Genomic DNA, 15390 nt, shown 5'->3' with positions numbered 1-15390 from the left:
TATGCCGTGTGCAGTGTGGAGCTAGCTCCCAGGAAGGCTGTCACTGTGCCTTTTCAGTCCACCGATTTCTCCCTTTCCCAAGTTTGTGTTCAAAGATTTAAACTTAGCAACCACAGGGGAGGAATGGGGATAAGACAGTCATTTGACTTCGTGGAGGGTCTTGCTTGGGCGTGAAAATGAACAGTGGGTCAGCACTAATTGGCCATGTGGGCAATTGGCATCCAGGAAAACGCCAGCGATGTCTGGCCTGCTGCACTCACCAGTGTTCCCTGCGACGCCATCATGAGCTGGCTCTAAGGGCCTTTTTCCCTTAAATGGGAGCCCAGCTTTTTTAAGAATGATGTGAACCCATGCAATGAATGGTTCAGAGGCCTCATCCGGCAGGTGCTATCTGGACTGAAGTGGCTGCTCTTTTATGATCTCGATGCCTCCGGTATTTGTATATGATGTATTTTTCATGATGCTGCAGTTACTAGAGTGGAGGGTCTGTTTCTACCCTGAACCTTTTCTCCGGGAGGAAAAAGGACCCTCCCAGCCCCCAGGCTCGGCCAGGGCCTGCCCCTTCTCACCACTCCTGCTATGCCCTGCTGGTTTGGAACCAAGAGGTATGGCAGTGGGGGAGGGAATGGGATGGACAGGACAGACGCCAGCTAATCAAGGTTGGGCCAAAGTACAGAATTCACTGAGCCCCCACCTGCACCCCTGGAAAAGCAGCTCCTGATGGCAAGGGGGCAGTGTGGCGTCTACCTGAGACCCGGACCACGACAAGGGACAGGTACCGACAGATCAGGCCCCACGTTCCTTGAGGAACAAGGACCACTACCTCTTAATCCAGCAACATGGGGGCCCCTGGCACGCAGCTGACACTTAGCCTAGGTCTCATCATGGATGGAAATTCCACGATGCTAGTGCAGCGTAAATGCTACAGAAACAATCCCAATGAACAAACAGGAAAATCTGGCATGAACAGAAACCAACATTTCCTTGTTCGCTTTTTATAAAAAAGAATCAGATTTAGAAACCAGGATTTCTAAAACACTGCAAATCATATCATTTGACTCTCCCCCAAATCCCATGGTGGGCAAAGCTGCTTGCACCCCTCCTCCAGTCCAGCCAGCCTGCCCAGGGGCCACCAGCCAGCCTTCCCAGGGGCCACCAGCCAGCCTGCCCAGGGGCCACCAGCCAGCCTGCCCAGGGGCCACCAGCCAGCCCGCGCAGGGGCCACCAGCCAGCCTGGGGCCTCTGCGCTTCAAGCGGAACCTGACCGAGTGTCCTCCTTGGCCTTCTCTCTGACAGTCAACTGCATTTGTTTCCGGGCTGACAGACCATGGTACAGACAGAGGCGGTGTCTCTGACTGCAATCTTTTTTGTGAACTGATGGCTGATGGTATTTCTCTCTGCCATAGCACACGACATCCCTGTGGCTGTTTTCCCTCCCAGGAGTGCAGGACACGCCCAGCTCTTGCTGCTGCCCCCAGCATCATGTGTCCAAACCCAGACACCCTTCAGAAAAGCATCTTCCCTCTAACAGTGTCTCTAATTCAGCCTCAGGGAGAATCATGAAGTTATTGCTTAGAAGGACTTCTCTATTTTCTCCAAGGAGAAAATACATTTAAGAAGTTTTACCCTGAACAAATTTTAGCACTCATACATCTTCTCCTCCCCTCCCCAGCTCTAAATCACTAAGTCCCACACGTATACGTGGGGGTTTCAGCTCCTCTTCATCTGAAATTGAACTGTTCTCTTTGTGAGGAAATTATCATGAAGAGCTGCATCCATTTTTGCAATCTGTAAAACCACTTCCTGCTGTGGCACCTAAGTCTCAGATAACGAACTGCTTCCAAGACAGATGTAAACATTAAAAATTAAAGATCCCTTAATTTGAAAGACATTAAGGTAAAGAACAATTGTTCTTTGACTACCTGACATAACACACCGACCCTATTCTGGAAGGCTGGCTCTGTGTGAGGCAGCGATGCATCAGTGCGGAGAGCGAGCTCCCCCATCTCTACGCCCTCCTCTGGGAAGGGGAGGGTGGACAGGGTGATGGCTGTGGCCCCTGCAGGCCTAACAGTCCATGACTCCAAGGCCTAGGTTCTGTTTCCTCTCTCAGAGCCAGCCTGGTGTGGGGCTTGTGGGGACCTACCTTGCCAGTTTTCCTGGTGTGGGGCTCACGGGGACCTACCTCGCCAGCTTTCCTGGTGTGGGGCTCACGGGGACCTACCTTACCAGTTTTCCTCATGTGGGGCTCGCGGGGACCTACCTTGCCAGTTTTCCCAGCTGCCAGGCTGTTCTGCATTTTCATGGCTTCAATCACACAGATTTCCTGACCTTCTACTACCTGGAAAATGAATAAAAAACGGACCGAAGATTTAAAAGCATTCTAATTTTGCAGTAATACTCAAGTGAAGCCATTAAGAAGCCCTTTGTCAAATACTCTGAAATTGTATATAAACAGCAGCAACGACCTCAAATACTTCATATTCAAAGTTCCCCTTTAGGGGACAACAGAGAAAGCCCACTCGCTCTATCACCATCCAGCCCAGGTTAGGAAAAAAGCCCCGAACGTTGGAGGTGCTGGTTGTGGGCTTCCCCTGGGAATCTCTGACTCTGGCTTTGCCGCAATCACAGGTGCTGCAAAGATAGAACGTTTTTCCATTTATATGAAATGTCCAGAATAAGCAAATCTCCCTGGTGGCGCAGTGGTTAAGAGCTCGACTGCTAACCAAAAGGTCAGCCGTTCGAATCCACCAGCCACTCCTTGGGAAACCCTATGGGGCAGTTCTCTGTCCTACAGGGTTGCAATGAGTTGGAATCGACTCAACGGCAACAGGTTTGGTTTTTTGTCTTTCATACTGATAGAAAGATTCATGGTTGCCTAGGGAATGGGGGGTGCTGGGTAGAAAAGGGGAGTGACTGCTAATGAGTAGGGGGTTTTTTAGAGGGTGATGGAAATGTTCTCAAATTGACTGTGGTGATGGTTGCATAACTCTGAATATACTAAAGCCACTGAATTATACATTTAAAGAAGTGAATTTATGGTATGTGAACTGTATCTCAGTAAAGCTTGTGGGGCCTCTGAACATTCTCACTGCCATGGCTGTGCATGTCCAATGCTGCAGAAGTGCCTGCTGGCACAATGGTTAAGCGCTTGGCTGCAAACCGAAAGGCTGGCAGTTCAAACCCACCCAGCTGCTCCTCAGGACACAGACCTGGCAATCTGTTTCTGTAAAGATTACAGCCTAGAAAACCCTATGGGGGAGTTCTACTCTGTCATATAGGGTCGCTATGAGTCAAAAATCAACTCAACGGCACCCAACAACCAAGTTCTTAAGAAACGAATGGAGTGTTTCCATCTATAGACCTGGGGGGCTAGGAACAATAGCTTAGCATCAAGGGCATGAGGGCCACTAACCCATCCCTTACAAGATGATAAAAAGACCGACAGACAGCAAGCAGGCTCCCGGAAAGCACCTTCCAAAGCAGGAAATGTTTTCTAGAGCTGTATCTATCCTCTTGCAAAGACACCAGTGGCTCCCAAAGGTACACACCCATGCTTTGTGTTCTGATGTTTGCCTTTCACTAGAAGGGAAATCCAGGCTGAGCCGAGCATAAGCCCATTGGGGTGAAGCCTGAGCCTGCCATCCAGGAATCATCTGTGACTCAAGGCCCCTCTATTTATTCTTTTTTCTGCCCTTAATGGATGAGCATCAGGGAGCTGGGCTGGATATTTCTCCAACCTTTGTGAAGTGGGGCCTTCCAGTTTTTGAAATGGGAGAGGTCAGTTTCCTAAGGTGACGAGCTCTTCGGGGTCTGGGTGGGACATTTTGGTGTGGGGCCTCTGCACATTCTCACCACCGTGGCTGTGCATGTTCAATGCCGCAGAAGTGCCTGGAGAATGTTCTTTCCTGAAATCCCCAGATGATCTCAAAGTCCCCCTCCCGGCCCCCCATGAGGCACAAGCTGTCTTGCTGGCAATCGCGAGTGCCTGGGGGCCCTATGTATTCCTCTCCTCTGCTGTTCAGGTGGTGGGTTGTTTTTTCCTGGCACGGAAATATAGGAAGAGAGGGAATGCCAAAGCTTGAGTGCTGGCACGGAGGAGAGACACTGTGCGGAAGAGCTGGGCTTTGAAGCATTGTGCTCACTGCCCTTTTTGATTCATTTTCACCTGGCATCTGCATTCCTTGGAGAGGGAAGGTTCAACTTGTGAGAGCTGTTATTCAAAATGCAAAGGGACAGAAGCGAGGGTGGTGAGGAGACAATGCAGATCCTCCAATCAGCGATGTCAGACCAGTTTTTCCCTCACATAGTCGATTTAGAACCTTCTTCCTATTTTCCAAGGCAGGCAGCGATCAGGAAAGATGGGAGAAGGGCAAGTTCCATGGAAACAGTGCCTGCCATTTGTCTTCACGCATAAAAACCCTGGTGGATGCAGAGTATGGCTTCTTAGAAGCTGTAGGTCCAGGACTCATGGAAACAATATCCCTACCCAAGGACCGGGCCATTCGGACATCAGGTCCAGTGTGGCTTTCTGGGCAATGGACCTGAAACGTAATGGATGCTCCATCCAAAAGTTAGTAATCACCCCTTCACCTCTGGGCTTGGTAGCTACCTCCTTTGCAGATGGAGGAGATGGATGAGGACTCACCACAGTCACTGCCATGAGAGCTTGCCTCCCATCCTCCCGCCCAGCCCAGCCCAGCAGTCTTCCTCTGCTGGCATCCTGAGCCCTGGGCCTGCTCAGAGGCCCCTCTGCAACCTCGGCCCCACCAGCCCCTTGTGGGCAGCACAGCCCTGCCCCTCTGCCAGCAGGCATGGCCTCTTGAAGCTACTCACCCCTCATCCCGTTACCCAGATAGAGAGCCCCTCACTGCTTCTTTATACGGATCTTCAGTTAAGTTAAAATGCAAATATGAAAAAAATGAACCCAAGAGATCATCCATGGTTACACTGAAGGGCCCAGAACTAACATGACGATGAGGCCACAGGAGACATGCTAAGCGATGGCCAGGCCGAAACCACAGCTCTGCTTCAGGCTCAGGCCCGGCCTCCCAGGCAGTCAGATCCCAGCCACTGGAGCTGGGGGGCCATGGGAAATGGAGAATGAGTTTCTGGGGCCCCGCAGCTGCTACCCACTGATCATTCTTCCTGGCTAGCTCTTTGAAACACAGGTGAATTCCAAATGCCAGATGCCCTATTATTAATCAGAAAAAAAGTCTCTGATTGAGCCAGAGATAATCAGGAGAGATGGAAAGTTACCAAAGTTAAAATATAATCTCCCCGATTGTGTGATGCTGGCAATTGATTAAAAGGACTTCAAAAAACTGTCTCTGGGTTTGAAGTGACCCCATCTCTACCCTACCTTCGCTCTGGCTATCTGCAACAAAGCACTATGCCCCAGAATCAGATCCTTGCAACTTGGTTTTCTTTTTCATTCCTTGCTTTCTCTCCCTACTTTCTTTCACTGTGTCTACTGGTCTATTTATATTACTCCCCTCTTTTCACTTAAAGCAATCTGTTTTATAGACTGTTTTCACTCATTCATCCCTGAGAAAGAACTTCTGGAAATTGGTCCTGGAGAGCCCACAAAATAGTGAAAGAAGTTTTGTTCAGTGGAATCTTTACACAAACTTGAATATGCACAGGAGTTTGATCTAATTTCAAGTTGTTTCATCCCTCAAAAATCCAAGCCAGAGGAACGAATAACAAGGCAAACGTCACGTCAAAGAACGCACTTGAAGCTCTGCTCAGACTTCTGTGGAAGTGGCTGGAGGTTGGAGGGTGGGCTTTGCCGATGGCTCGACACCATGCCAGGGCTCCAGTTCCCAAAATACTCAGACAGCATCACAGAGCTCTGATAAGACACAGCTGTCTCCCTCAAGAATCTGGAAGTTTCGCTGTTCAGCTGTGTCCGCTCCTACAGAAAACACTGCAGTGTCTTGCTTGCTCCCCCCTCCCCCTGGAGCTGTGAGGGAGCAAGGCAGTGGGCCTGGCAGAGGCTGCCCCTTCCAGATTTCCCCAGGTGCTCAGAAAGCGGGGCATTGACTGAGCGCACAGAGATGGCTCTTAAAAACGCTGTTCCAACGAGACTGCTTGCATACGAGGGCCCTGCTACCAAAGGGTACATGTAAGCGCGCTCCGCTCCCACTTTTGTGAATCATCTGCTAAAGACTTACTGGTTGTGACAGGATGTCTCCAATGTTAGGCTCACAAAATTGTCACAAGCCTCACAAGTCTTTTTGATAAACCTGGTCATCCTGATGTCATTCTCTGCTCTCCGTCTAATTGGTGCAAAGTTTGTAGACCCAAATCCTGTATCTTTCATCCGGCTTATTGCGTCTTCTCCTTTGACACAGGGTCAAGGCTCCCATTCACATCCAATTAGCAGAGTGGCACTCATTAAGCAGGAGCTTGCTTTGCACCAAAATGAGTTAGCTGGAGAGAAAACTCAGCCCATTTACTCAGCAGATTTCAGCCTGTTCAGGGGGCCTGAATGTCACACAGCATTGCTCTGTGCTGAAGAGTTTCAGGCATCTCCAGCTGATGATTAATTGTGAGTGATGGGAAATAAAACCCAGTAAAGCCAGCTGCTTGCCATGGTCGGCAAAATGACTATAATGGATATAGGCTGCCAATTTTCCAGTTTTACTGGCAAGTCTTCCAAGTGTAATTAAGGGAAGTTATAAATGATATGGAAATCTATCAAGTCCCATTTATTTTCAGAGGACACTTTCCCCAGGGACTTTTATCTTCAAGCTTATAGTATGCTTTGTTGTGCTAATCATTTTAAACCATTTCTTATTTCTGATTAAAGCCCCCAATATCCTTCCACCAAGTTCTCTTCGCTCCTTCCATAAAGATTAAAAGACACAGAAATCGTCTTCTGCTCATGCCTCCTCCTGGAAAGCCAGCTAAGACTGAGACACACCGGGCAACGTGTATCATTCAAACCACAGTCTCTGGTAAGAAAGCTCAAAGAAAGTGCAGGAAGAGAAAGAGGGAAAAGGAAAATTAAAAAAAAAAAAAAGATCTCCACCAAACATAAAAGGAAGCCCCCAAAAGTAAAGACTTGAAAGCGGCGCTCGATACCAGATATTCATCAGAAGGTGGTGTAGCTCACTAATGTTATTTGATTTGGAATAAAAGCATGAAAATGATGGCAAAGGCCTAAAATTGGAGATGTAAAGGATGAGTGCACAGTATTCCATTTCTCAATTTCATCCTTCAGAGCCACAAAATGGGGGTGATACAGTGACTGGATGAGATTTACAGTAACAGCTGTGGTCTTCCCACACAAGGGAGGCCCTTCTAATGGGCTCAGGTCTGTTTTGAACAGACGGGGAGCAACAAAACAAGGTTCCCTATTAGGAATGTGCAGTCATATTTCTGATCAAGAAAATTATTATGGGAGTGAGATTTCCTTTAAGACAGACCCTACCCTCTTTTGTTGTCCAAATCCAGGGCTGTTTGAAAGGGGTTATCACTTAAACATAGGAAAGAGGACATCAATGGCATAGAGCTCCCCACCCCCTGCCCCAAAAGCCTACTCTCTAGCAACTGTAAAGAATGCATAGGAAACGGTGCCAGCGGCATATGGCTTTCTACTGTGCTAAACATTCATACAAAAGACAGGTCCATCAGTCATTGAGTATCTGGATAAAAAATTAGCTCCTGATGGATGGTATTGTGAGCTTACCTGCTGCTAGTACATTACCAGAGAAACACGGGTTTTGAAACCCACATGACATTAGAAACTACAGACCATGAAATATGACACGTGCAGGAACACACAATGCCCACCAGATTATACAAAATAATAAATAAGCTATTTAAACCCTCTGCCTAAAATTGGGCCCGCTGCAAGGAACCCTGGGTCACTTCTACGCAGGCCAATTAATGCACAGCATCTGCTGTATAGAAGCGGGGCATGCAGCACTTCCGAATGATTTCAGCAATTAAACGAAAACTGTTTCCTGCCTGTTCAGACAGCAACTGTTTCAATGCAAGAGTGAGCACCAAATCGCTGTATGCAGCTGAAAAATTAAGTCCCCTTTTTGGGGGAGAGGAGTGGGTGGGAGGAAGAATTTTTATGGAAAAAGGAGCCTTCTTTTGTTGTCCTACATTCTGTGTTTTTCTGCCAAATTAGACAGACGGCTCGGAGGGCTTACCGGCCCGCTGCAGTCCCCCCTTCTGCTGCACGGAGCCACCCGAAAAACATGGATCAATATCAACCCTGCTGACTATGCCACAAAAGTGAAAATCCTTCCATTACATTTTCTGCTTAGAACACAGGTGCCTGAATGCAGTGCATTTTAAGGCCCTTAGATCTGAGAAAGGCACAGTTAACAGCTACAAGGGAAAAGGCATCTGAGATTTGGTTAAAAGGCACTGTTAGGATCTGATTAGAAGAACTTCCTCTTTCTGAGCCACTAAGATAGGCTGGTAAATATCCCCTGATATTTCCTGAAGGAGACATGTGTGCTCACAACCCAACATCTTCATGTAAAGAGAGGGGGAGAAGAGACTCCAGGAGGTTGTGCTATATTTAAGCAATGATGGAGCCATCGTCACCTTACAAAGAAAGAGGAGCCAGCCTACAGAAAGAAATGATGCCAGATCCTCATCTTCACTTTAAGGCATCCTTTAATGGTTTGGGTGCAAGCTGGCTTATTCAGAAGGGCATGCAGGAGAGAGTCCCCATATCTGACCAGGGCTGCTGCCTCCATGTAACGTGAGGTACACTCACCTCTGGCACTCTAGCTCCCTGGGACTGCGCAGGGGCACTGAGACAGCGGCCGAGAGGCTCAGGAAGGAATAACTGTGGCCAATATAAAACGAGTCCAGTTTTTCTTAAAATTCCTTACGATGGAGAAAAAAATTCACTCCCCCCTGTCTTCTAAGCCAAGCTCAGAACTGAGGCCAAGGCCAAGAGTTACAAATAGAACTAGCTAAAGTTGATGCACTTTACAGTGAACTTCAAGACATCAGTCTGGATTCTATACCTCTGTAAAGGATGCGGTTGCAAAGGACTCGGTGCAATGCTGAGAAAAGAGACTTTGAATCTTGGTAAAGGTTTGAGAATTGTCATCTTCAAACATGTTCAAAACAAAGAGAGCAGAAAATATAGACTCTAATCTCAAGTAGATCATTCCTTGAAAAATAAAATGAAATGTTAAATTTACAGAAGACTTCACTATCATATTTAATATTGTATTAAAGTTTATTTACTAATCTACAAATATTTTATCTTATATTGATAATTATCATTTAGTTAAATTATAAAATTCCCAGATTGTTACCTCCAACAGAAATTTACTGTAAAATTTTAAAAGGAAAGCTGTCTGGAACAGATAAGAAAGCCAAATTCAGGATAGTAGCTACCTCTGGAGAAGGCAGGACAGGGATTAGACTGGGGAGAGTATGCAGGGCAGGCTCACTGGATAGGCAATGTTTTATTAAATAAAATCCAAAGCAAAAATGATACAGGTGAACAGAGATCATATGAGTGCTTGCCATGTTATCCTCAATAACTTTCTGTATATTTGTAATATTTCATAATTTTAAAGTTTAAAAATGTTATACAGTGAATGCACGAATCTATTTATACATGCTTTGGAATATAACCTGAGGTTTGGATGAAAATTGGCACTTAGTCAAAGGAACTGCTTGAATAACCACTGCTATAAAATTTGTAAATTTAATTATTGCAATTATTTTGTGATTGTAAATCAAGGTATCCAGGAACTGGAAAATCCATCAAACAGCCAGGCTAGTTCGTCTGCCAGGGAGAGACGCAATTCCTGACACGGGGCTGCGTGAAGTACACAAGTTTGCCAGACAGACACCTTGTCAGAAGAGCCCGCTCTAACCTTTCTCATCTAGAATACCTCAAAGCAAAAGAGTTTTCAAAGCTTGCTTACCATGGTCTTTTTCGAGAAATGAAAGCTAACAGTCTCTCGTCAAGTTATTTGTGATTTCCTCAAGATTCGCTATAAGCTAAATGAGGGGATGATGTGGAGACGGAGGGGAGGTGTGACTGTCCCTCTCTGCAGTGGGCACCTGTGTCTGCGGTCACCTGGCTTTCCACCTCCTTGGGAGCCCTGCCCCTCAAGGGGCACGTGCAAGGGGGTGAAAATCGGGGAAATCTGCGTGATGTCCTACTGATGATTACAAATGCTGTATTTCCACTGCTGGACTTTTTGGTGGACCATTTTTTTCCTAAGACATTGTTGTCAAGAGCAATAATCCCAAAGACCTAATTACACTTCTGCTGAAGGTCAGTTCCACCTATAAAGCTCATCTTCCTCATCCTGGCCCCACAAAACTACCTCAAAGTCTGTCTTATGAAAATAGAATGGGCAAATGGCAAGAAAAAGCAGTAAAAGGTACTTAACATCAATTTATTATTTTACCTGATTTCACAAACTATTAAGAAACAGAGAAATGTCAATGGCAGACAGCTTGTTTCTGGTGTGTGTCTCACTTATTATATTTTTTATAAAGTAAATAAGATGAATACTTTTGATGCAAATCTGGGATGACTGCAGAATCTAAATGTAAACTAGGAATGAGTCTTAAGACGATGCTGCATTATCCCCTCGGGTTGGACCTTTTTTGGTTTGTTTCGTTTTGTTTCTGATTATCAAAAGGCTGGCAAAATAAATATGCTCATAATGACTTTATGCTTCCAACTTCAAACTGAAAATTGTGCAATAACTCAGCAAATGTAAGTCAAACACTAACATGTAGAAAAAATGCATCCAGCCACTATTATGAAAGAATATATATTTTTAGTCAAGAAAATTAGATGTTTAAAATTTAAAACAAGTTATAAAACTGCTAACTTTGATTACAGAAGCGCCCCCAGTTTATGACAGTGTTAAATACATAGAAAAATAGGTATTTTTCAAAGTAAAATGAAAATCAGTCATTGTACAAAGTATTTTTCAGAAGGCATATAAAACCGTCAAGTCCCTATGTCATTCTCTCTTTTTTTCCTGAATTAAATGTGTGATTCTTGACTGTAGCAATCCACTCCTACTTTGTTTCTTATGTATGTTTGCTTACATTAATTTTACTGTACTTATTAACTAGCATCTTCTCCCTGCACAGTAAATACACACACTCAAAGAGACTAATATGCAATCAGCTAAAAAATGATTTTACGGCTCCATTTAAAGTTAAATAGTATGTGACAGACATTGAAAAAGTATTAGGAACTTCTGCTGTGTGAAGCCTGAAACGTCACTGACAGTAAAACATACGTCCTGAGCTTAGGGAGGAAAAGTCTTTCAAAGGAGTCAGTTCTCAGACCGTCACAAACAAAGCTCCCTGAGAACATTTACTACATCTAAGCACTTAGTCCAACTCCCTTTTTCCTGAGGTTTTTTAAAACTCTGTTAAAATTGTTTGCTTCACAAAACAGATTTGTTATGAATTATTTATGTAACACTTACACAGAACATACTATTGTTTTACTTGGCAGAATATAAGTTACAGATCACTGACATTTAAACTACAAAAAACAGCTTTTCAAAGACAAGCAGAATACTTGAAGTCTCATCATAGTTATTTTTTGGTCACAGTTTCCCTTGAAAATACAAAGAGATGACTGATTCCATTATCTTTCTACTGATAACAGTGGGACCTAGCTCCACTATTGTTATGACTGAGGAAAACACAACATGCCTGGCGGTGTTAAAATAATTTAAAACCGCAAACCTGAAAAGTTACAAGTGGTATTTTCTTATAATGGTCTCAAGGAAGTGCTGCACTTTGGGTCCAAGGAGAGTTTACGGAGTTTTAATTATAGGAGGCAGAATTTCTCTATAGAGTTGTTATAAGAGCCGGTGATTAAACTTCTCAGCCTGCATTTGGTTTAGGAATTAGCGGTTTGGGACATTTTTCACAAATGGTAGCTTGAGAGAAAACACTTTCATTGAAACACAATGGCACAGAATATGAAAGGAAGTTCTTCAAGGACCAAGTGGCACTGGAAGCCGGAGGGAGGAATAAAAGAAAGCATGTGGTTTACCTGAGCAGCCTAGGGGCAGCTGTGCAAATAACGTAAGCAAGGTGAACGACCCAGAGATCACGAGACAATTCAGGGGTGCCCCCACCCTAAACACGTGCACACACGTGCGAAGTTACCTCCGGGATAGGCTTACGTGCTCTGACTTGAAGGAATACATAAAATGCAGTCCCCGTTTTTCCACAGGAACATGTTTTTTACAGTTCCCAAGTTAAACTATTCCAGAATACCCACATTTAATTATTGGTTGTTATTTTCAATATCTGAGCTACTCCAATGAACCAAGGACTAATATTACATTGTTTCTTTTACTAAATGCCTTGTTTTCCCACAACTGTAAATTGTTAACCAGGAAATGAAAACTATGAAGGCTAACCCCTTTTGTTATATGGAAGAGCTAGGCTCGGAGAAAGCAGTGGTTAAAAAGCAAGAAGCCGGGCCCGTCTGGGATCCGTAGCTCCTGGTGACTGCCCCTGAGCAGCTAGAGTGAGGGGGAGCGATGCCAACAGATGGATGGAGAGCCGAGGCTGCAACCTGAACCCTCCCATCCCTCGCTCCCGCCTCGCTCAGGTTTTGACCCAGGTGTTGGAAAAGTAAGGATTTAACTTAAGCTCTAATTTTTTTTTCTAAAAAGCACAAATGTGATTTTATAATTAAAGCTACACAGTTAGGACTGACAAGCTCAGAACGGCAGTATACAGATGACACGGCTTCTAAGAAAAAGCTTAAGAGGAAAATGAAAAAACAAAACAAACCCTATGCTTCGAGTCACTAGAAGATTCCACTGACCTCTCTGATAATGTAGTGTGTGAGTGTAGGATTCTTAACATCAAGGCCAGGGAGGGACCTCTTATGACCTGGCTCCTTTATAAAGAAGATACCCAAGACACCGCCCCCCAATTTTCCACACATGAAAATAATTTTATGTATCACCTCTCCCAAATCCTTAACACTCGAGTGTTAGACAATCTTAATAGTGCTTTATTCCTGAAATGACAATGTTTTAAAAGTAACAATTCATGGCAACTTAGCCTCTTTCATGCTTTTCTAGAAAAGTGGGTAGTTCCAATTCTATACCACCAGGTAAAGCAATTGTCAGGTCAGTTTTCCAGCTTCACAAATCAATTTCAGGGCTAATCCTTTAAATAACAAAAACTGATCATTTCTGCCTTATTATTCATTTACGGCAAATACCTTTTTATAAGCCAAGGGCAACCACATGCGTTTTTCCCAACATTAAGATGACGTTTTATTTAAGTTAACAAATAAGGAGGTAATTTTAATATAATCTTTTCAGGAAAATATGTAAACCTCAGTAACTTAACTGAGATACAAACGGAATAACCATATCATTCACTAAAGACTATCATGTTTGGTAGTTTATTTATGTGTTATTTTCTTACACATAAATAAAAATGCAAGTATTTAAGTGCCTCTAGAAATCCTCTGGCTGCATCTTAAATTGTCTTCTTTTCACTTTTGCTGTTAATCGCACCCTGAGAAAATGCACATACCCTACCAATTTGCCCGTAGCAAGTCATCTTGAGACTGAATAGGTGAGGAGTTTTTATTATAACTTTTATTTGTACTCAGTGTCATAAGGTCAAAATGAAAAACTTCCTAATGTGATCCTGAATTTTATTAGTCAAGTTATGGAAGTGCTTTGGTACTATATAGATTATGGAATTAGCCTGCCTTAATTCTCCCTCCCAATTAGACATTTATTCCAACACCATGCAAAAAGTTCCCCATGGGTGCGTTATTTTTTGGCATGAGTTAAAGCCCAGAGCGCTTGAAAATAAATAGAAAAGTTTAAGTAAAACGCTTCCTAAAAGAATCTGGCCTTATTTCTGTTTCAGTCATAGATTTTTTGGGAATGGAGGCACTGAAAAATATTATTACTAACCTCATTTAAATGTGAAACAGATAAAGAATGCACAAAATCTGGTTTGCTATTTTACGGGGGTAAGATGACTCAAGAAAGACCTGTAAAGAATGTGATCCTCCTGTCAACCAGTCATTCTAGAAAGAGAATTCTGAGACCTGAGGGCTCCTGCTCACGGTCCACGGCCGTGTGACTTACCACGTCTCCTGGCATGACAGAAACGGCCACCACCACTCCAGGCATCGGGGATCTCAGAACACTGCTTGTGTCTTCAGCCACTTTTTCCAGCATAAATTTGCTCAGTTCTGCAGCGAGTTTGCTCAAGATACGCATCTTATACTTCAAGGGGGAAAAAGAAATAAATACATGAAAGAATGTCAACAATGAACGTTTCCTCAAAAGTAAATTCAAAACCAGTTTTTAACTTTTCAATTTAAATTATGGGAATATCTTTGAAGGCAAAATGATTTTTAATTTTTACACACCAAACAAAATACATGGATTTGCTCTGGCATATCTTATGAGCCAGTTAAGACATTCTTGAAATAAGCACTACTCCAGTAATTAATTTGCAATTACTAGAAATCACCCTATATCATTCAGAAAAACATCTTGAAACTTTAAAGAAAACAGTGAGAATTTTACTCGAATTCCTTTCACCACTTATCCCAATTAATGTAAATTCCGTGAGCTGGGTCAGCCGAAGGGATACCTGACCGAAGGGATACAGGGGTGACGCTGTGAGACAGACACCAGTAGATGGCAGCAGATTTCTGTCTCAAAACAGACCCACTGAAGGAGGGGAGCTGCACTCTTCATCGCTAAGTTAAGACAAAGGGTTTCAGTATTCATTTTCCCAGTCAACTAAAATGTTATATTCACTACTGAAAAAGCTAGCTTTTCCTTTTTGGGCACAACATTGCACAGTCTTTCAAATGTAACAAGATGGCTGGGGCAGAGAAAGATGAAATATAATTAGAACACCTTCTGCATTAAGAGACGGTAAGAATCAAGATTTTAAAAACACTGAGTGAAAACAATATGCACAGCAAAGTATCTTCCTGGCACCTTTTATAGGTGGTTCTCAAACAATCAGGAGCGTATTAAATCAGTTTGGTCAAACAGTCCTAATGAGAATTCTGGCCCAGTAGGAAAAATCCGAGATCTCAATAGATAAATGTAAGAGCCACAATTTCGTCTATCCAAAGAGCAACAAGATGCAATGGTCGGAGGAAGTGTTACTCAGTGCAGCTGGAAGCACCACCTGAAGACTTTAGGGTCCCTACCAGATTGCATTTCTTTGGGTAAGACAGATGCAGCATGCAAGATGGCTTCATTTTGTTCAAAAAAAGCCGCTTCAACTTCAAGCCTCCTGTGGGCATCAGGATGGCAGGGATGCAAAAACCAAACACACTCCTTTCTTTCATTCTGCACAGGGATGACAGAATTCTCTAAGTGTGCTCTTTATAAGGTG

General features: G+C 43.9%; 1 protein-coding gene across 2 annotated transcripts in view; it reads right to left on the bottom strand.

Annotated features, from left to right (window-relative positions):
- The window catches only part of PCCA (propionyl-CoA carboxylase subunit alpha), a 472769-nt gene that overhangs the window by 1094 nt on the left and 456285 nt on the right, over positions 1 to 15390 (bottom strand). For both annotated transcript variants that reach the window (XM_004384162.1, XM_023738522.1), the window contains 2 exons: positions 14115 to 14255; positions 2264 to 2341 (listed from right to left, as the gene is read on the bottom strand). In XM_004384162.1, coding sequence (XP_004384219.1) covers positions 2264 to 2341; positions 14115 to 14255 — 219 coding nt within the window. The remainder of the gene's footprint in view (positions 1 to 2263; positions 2342 to 14114; positions 14256 to 15390) is intronic.

This window comes from Trichechus manatus, unplaced genomic scaffold (genome assembly GCF_000243295.1).
Source record: "Trichechus manatus latirostris isolate Lorelei unplaced genomic scaffold, TriManLat1.0 scaffold00118, whole genome shotgun sequence".
NCBI classification, from domain to species: domain Eukaryota; kingdom Metazoa; phylum Chordata; class Mammalia; order Sirenia; family Trichechidae; genus Trichechus; species Trichechus manatus.
The sequence above is the reverse complement of the archived record's forward strand: the minus strand, read 5'-3'. Positions and strand labels throughout refer to the sequence as shown.